Source organism: Arachis ipaensis, chromosome B07 (assembly GCF_000816755.2).
Source record: "Arachis ipaensis cultivar K30076 chromosome B07, Araip1.1, whole genome shotgun sequence".
NCBI lineage: Eukaryota > Viridiplantae > Streptophyta > Magnoliopsida > Fabales > Fabaceae > Arachis > Arachis ipaensis.
The window spans coordinates 7,176,925-7,182,350 of NC_029791.2; the positions used below are offsets into that span (position 1 = coordinate 7,176,925).

The following is a 5,426-nucleotide window of genomic DNA, read 5'->3' on the forward strand; positions in this document are numbered from 1 at the left end:
TATAAAAAATCATTATTTTTACTGATGTGATGTTATATAATTAAATATACGTGTAAAACTACTTTATTAGCAATACATCAAAATTAAATTCTATTTTTAATATGTATCCTCAACAAATATTAAAAATAAATAAATAAAAGCAATCAAGGGGTTTAAATGAATCTCATGGTGATCATGCCTGAGAATAAAATCAACGGTTGAAATTCTACCTACCCCTCTTGTTCCCATCTACTTCTCAGGCCAATTAATTTTCCTAAGCACTCCAAACATTGAAAATTGCAAAATAAAATAAAATAAAATAAAAGTGGAAAAGGGAAGTGATTGTAATGCACGCGCTGTGGTATTAGTAAGCAACGATAAATCACGATTCACGTAAACTTGTTGAGAAGCAGCCACGTGGAGGGTAATATTGTACATTGAATTTATTATTCGTACACGCGCGCAAGAACCTTACTTTAGAGTATTTATTTTTATTATTTATTTATTAATTATTATTATTATTAACTTGTCGGGTTTCACATTTCAAAGATCCGAAATGTTCCAAAGATTGCGAAGGCAGAACCAGGAAACTCTAATTTGACGGGAATTTTCATCCAATGCGAATATTATTACCATAATCTCTTTCCAGATTTCACATTTGATTCTTCACAATTTCATCTCCGATTCTCTCACTTTTTGTTACACACATATTAATAATATTATATTAGTTATTATTATTATATATTATATTGTACTTTTTTTCCCCCTTAGGGAAATTGTGTTGTCACTTTGGTCAATTTTTCACTTTGTGTTGTTGTTGATGATGATCAATTTTACCATCTGCGAGTGAGTGAAATTGTGAGTGTTGTTTCCTTGATTTTTTCTTTCTCCCTTAAAGGATTAAAAGGGTGTTCTTAGATTGATTGTTGAAACGAGAAGAAGAAGAAGGAACGGTAGCAGAAAGATTGTACCTTTGTTTCAAAAGCCAGATATGCCAGAAAACAGGCAGGTTCTGAGGAATGCTGCTTCTAATCAATCCGGTGACAACATTGAAGGTAGCTTCAGATTCTATTTGTTGTGATCATGATTCATGCTATTGTTGGTCCTGATCATTGTTTTTGTGATGATGCCTGTGTGGTGTTTGTGTTTTTGTTTGTGTGAAGTTTTCCTGTTGTGGAGCTTTGGAATGTTGTATTGTTTGTGTTAGCTTAATCATCGGTTCTGGTTTTCATTATGATGGATGATGATGATGGTACGGTGATCTTGATTTGGAGAATTTCGATGATCCATTGAATTGAATGCGTTATGATTCTTTTTTCTGAATGAGTTTCTTGGAACAATAGCTTCCTATAGCAAGAGGATATAGAGGTTCCGACAAATCCCTATATTCTGAATTCAATTTTTTGTTGCCTGAATTTGAGTGATCGTACAAGGCTTTGGGAAATTGTGTTCCTTTGCTTGATCATGCAACAAAGGATTGAATGCATGTTTTGATCTTTAAGTCTTTTATGAGGTGGAGTTGGAACCTTGTAAGGTTCTGATCTAGTTAGTTTTTACGGGAGTAGTCATTGCTGGTAAATTTTTTTTTGGAATGCATGTTGAGACTTTCGTGGAATTGTGAATTAAATTGGATGATTCCTGTTTTGATCTATATTGCAGAAGCAATTCGGCGATTGAAAATCAATGACAATCGAGATAGAGATACTGCGGGTCAAACTAGCCCGTATCCGGATCGTCCTGGTGAACCTGATTGCTTATATTTTCTGAGGACTGGAATGTGTGGTTATGGGACTAACTGTCGCTACAATCACCCCGCTAATGTTTCACTGGTAATGCAACTCTTTCTTTTGTTTCCTTTTTTGCTTGTAAAAACTTTCAGGTGTAGATGAATCAGTTCTTTCTTAAAATGAAATCTGTGTACAATTTTATAATCATTAAGTTGGCGTCTGATTGATTCGTTAGTTTTAATCATATGTAAGTAAACCGTGGGTTCTCATCCTTTGTTAGAATTTCAGGGTACTCATTATGGTGAAGAGCTCCCTGAGAGAAACGGGCAACCTGATTGTGAGGTATGATTCTGTTTTTTTTTTTTAATCAAAAGTACATTTGTTTTTCAATTGTCTTTTTTATGATGTTTTTTTAACAATAGCTTCGTGGCTTACCTGAAATTATAGCCATAGTGTTTGCCTTAGTTGATTTTTTTTTCCTATAAAAGGTGTAACGTCTATTAGTTTCATGAGCTGTTTGATAATTTTATTGGACATTTTATGAGTTTTGTCTTGCAGAAATTAATTTTCTAAATTTTTTATGACGAAGAATGTGAGATTAATTTAGAATATAGTTATCATTCTTGAACTTTCCTTTAACACGAGTTAGATAAATATAATTGAAAGTTTTTGTAATGCATTAATAGGAGATACTATATAGTTCACTTCCTTGGTAGTTTCACTGCTATCCACCTGCATTTAAATATATTGGGCTATATCACCCACAAAATATACCAATAACTTATAACCTTGTTTGAAAATATGCATTGCAGTATTTTCTTAAGACAGGGACATGTAAGTATGGATCATCGTGTAAATATCATCATCCACGGGACAGGCGAGGGGCTGCTCCTGTATCATTCAATGCTTTAGGCCTTCCAATGCGTCAGGTCCATATACAAATTTTCACTTGTCACGCCATCTTTTACGACATTATTGTGTGATTTGTGTTAGAAGAACATAATCGTATATGGAAAGCTATTTCATTCATTGCTTCAAAGGTTTTAATTCTTTGCTTTTAGGAAGAAAAATCATGTCCCTATTACATGAGAACTGGGTCTTGTAAGTTTGGAGTAGCTTGCAAGTTTCATCATCCGCCGCATGCTACTTTTGGAGCTTCTGGAGTGGCTGCATCTCCTACCTCAATGATCCCCACATCTGGATATGTTGGTGGATATCCGTATTCCTTACCGAGAATGCCATATTTATCTGGACAGGGCCTTCAGTCTTATGTGCCTCCTTTCTTTTCTTCTCCACAAGGAATTATACAGGGTTGGAACAGCTACATGGTTAGTTCAACCTATTTAATATCCTGCTTATATGAATTTATTGCATTTTTCGATCTTTTGTTACGTACCAAACAGGGGTTATTGTGTCACTAACAATGATTGCAAGGACACTAGGAAACACACTGAATTTTGTTGTCTATACATGTAAATGCGTGAATCTTAGAAAATATTGATTATCATAATTTAATGCCATATTTCATAACAAGGCAATGAATTTCAAACAAAGTGATAGTGCATGATGATCCTCATAACAATGTAATGAACTTCAAACAAAGTGATTTGTGCATGATGATCCTGTTATTCTTAAACCATATTCATTCTATTTACAAATTTTAACGCACATTTGAAATTCATACACCGATTGATACCTCGAGCAGAATTTGATTTACTACTTACTGGTGCAAATTCCATTGAGATTTAACTATTTTTGGGTTTTGACTGATTTTGTTTCTCAAATCAGGGAAGTATGAACCCTGCAATGTCTACTGGTTTTCTTGGATCTAATCTTGTTTACGACTCTGTGAATCCGGGTGAGTCACTTTCTGGTGGGCAGGTAGTAAGTCTTAATCTCCCAGATAGGCCTGATCAGCCAGAATGCAGATACTATATGAACACAGGGACTTGCAAGTATGGATCTGATTGTAAGTTCCACCACCCGAAAGAAAGAATCGCCCAGTCATTCATAAATCCACTCGGCCTTCCTGTGCGACCTGTAAGTTCACCTATCCTACTTGATCGTTGGGGTACTTCAAAATAATCGTATTCCATATACTAACAATCTAAACTATTTTACATTGTCAACCAATAAAATTTGTATAATTTGTAAACAGTTATCATGGTGAATAGTTAGGCACCATGATATGGCAATTCATCTTGACTTTTCATTAGCAGGCAGTGCATAAGAATTATTCTCTTGTTCATTTTAGATTAGCTTTTTACTTTTGTTGACGTGCCAATACATGATTAAATGTCTATGTAAAACTTTTTACTACTGACAATGTATGGAAATTAAGTCCAAAGATATCTTTGCATCCCATATTGTCATATTAGCTATAACAAGACCTCTAATTATATTTTGATTCCTAATTCCTGACTTGGTTGTTTTTAGGGGCAAGCTATATGTTCTTATTATAGAATTTATGGAATATGCAAGTATGGCCCAACATGCAAATTTGATCATCCAGTTTTGGCAATCTCACAGAACTATCGCTTGGCCACACCTACTGCTTTATCTGCACTGGACACCCCTCTCGACGGAAATCGAAGAGGGACTTTCCAACCACCCGAGACATCACCATCTAAATTATCGAGTGACGAGCATCAGCATTCGGATAACAATATCAATAATTCACAGGCCGCTGAAGATTCATCCAAACAAGCTGATCATACTACCTCAAATTCCTTTGAAGTGGCCTCGGAATCCTCCTTACATGACCAAGATGCTTGATCTTTTTTCTCTTTTCGAGGGACAAAATTTTCCTTGTTTTAAGGAGAAATATATTATCATACACACACACCTTCTGTTCCCCCTTTCTCTCTTTTTTTCACCTGCGATTTCTGTGGAGTGGGATAGTTTGTTCAGAGGTTGTTGTGACACTCACTAGCTTGTGGGGGATGAAGGGGCATTTTTTGTGGTGAATAAGATGCAGGTTGAAAGTTTGTGACCTTTTTTTCCGTTTATTTTCAATTTTATCTTTATTTTTTTGTTTCTGTGTCAGTTTGGTAGACACTAAAAATGGGACTGAAATTTAGAGATTTGTGAATCACTAGTCACTGAATTGTTTACCCCATTTTATAAGGGCATACCAAACTATGGTCTTTTTTTTTTTTAAATTATTATTTAGAGATCAGAATACTTCCATTTGGGGATAATATCAATTTGAAGTTCATCAGAACTGACCAGATTCTCAAATGTCGAGTTCTTATGTTTGAGAAGTTATGCCAGATTAAAGTATTTTTAAGACCATACATTTCTCTTCTCTAAAATGCACTTAAGATAACAATATGAACCATAAAATCTACTGAACGAGTAATCTTAAAATTGAAGGGATTTTATTTGTTTGATTTTGAAATTAAGTATTAGTTTCAGAGAGAATTCATAACAAGGCAAATAAATTCTGTTTAATTGTAAAATATGTTTTTACTATATTAAAGGTTGAATATTGTTGACCTAATTACTAATACGTTATTGTGTTTTATAAGGACACTTTTCATTCCTACTATGTATAGGTTGATTTATTACAAGATTTATAATTATTTTTATAAGCATTAGAAATGCAAGTCAAGGTGAAGCATAGCATCTGGCCATGCTATTTATTTATTATTTTTGGCGAATGGTGGCTGCATGAAGTTTAAAGGGTTAATAGTTAAATTAGTTCTTAAAAGATAAGAC

At 34.2% G+C, this 5,426-nt stretch overlaps 1 protein-coding gene across 2 annotated transcripts; it reads left to right on the plus strand.

Annotated features, from left to right (window-relative positions):
* On the plus strand, window positions 505-4,877 carry LOC107609211 (zinc finger CCCH domain-containing protein 3). Of its 2 annotated transcripts, none has more exons than XM_021107195.1 (7): window positions 505-1,034; window positions 1,639-1,808; window positions 1,995-2,048; window positions 2,519-2,635; window positions 2,768-3,034; window positions 3,495-3,746; window positions 4,236-4,877. In XM_021107195.1, exons 1-7 carry the CDS (start codon window positions 971-973, stop codon window positions 4,479-4,481), a joined length of 1,170 nt encoding a protein of 389 aa, XP_020962854.1. In that variant the 5' UTR covers window positions 505-970; the 3' UTR covers window positions 4,482-4,877. The 2 variants fall into 2 exon arrangements, with proteins under 2 accessions (XP_020962854.1, XP_016166570.1); XM_016311084.2 differs by having other exon boundaries at window positions 508-1,034; window positions 4,143-4,877.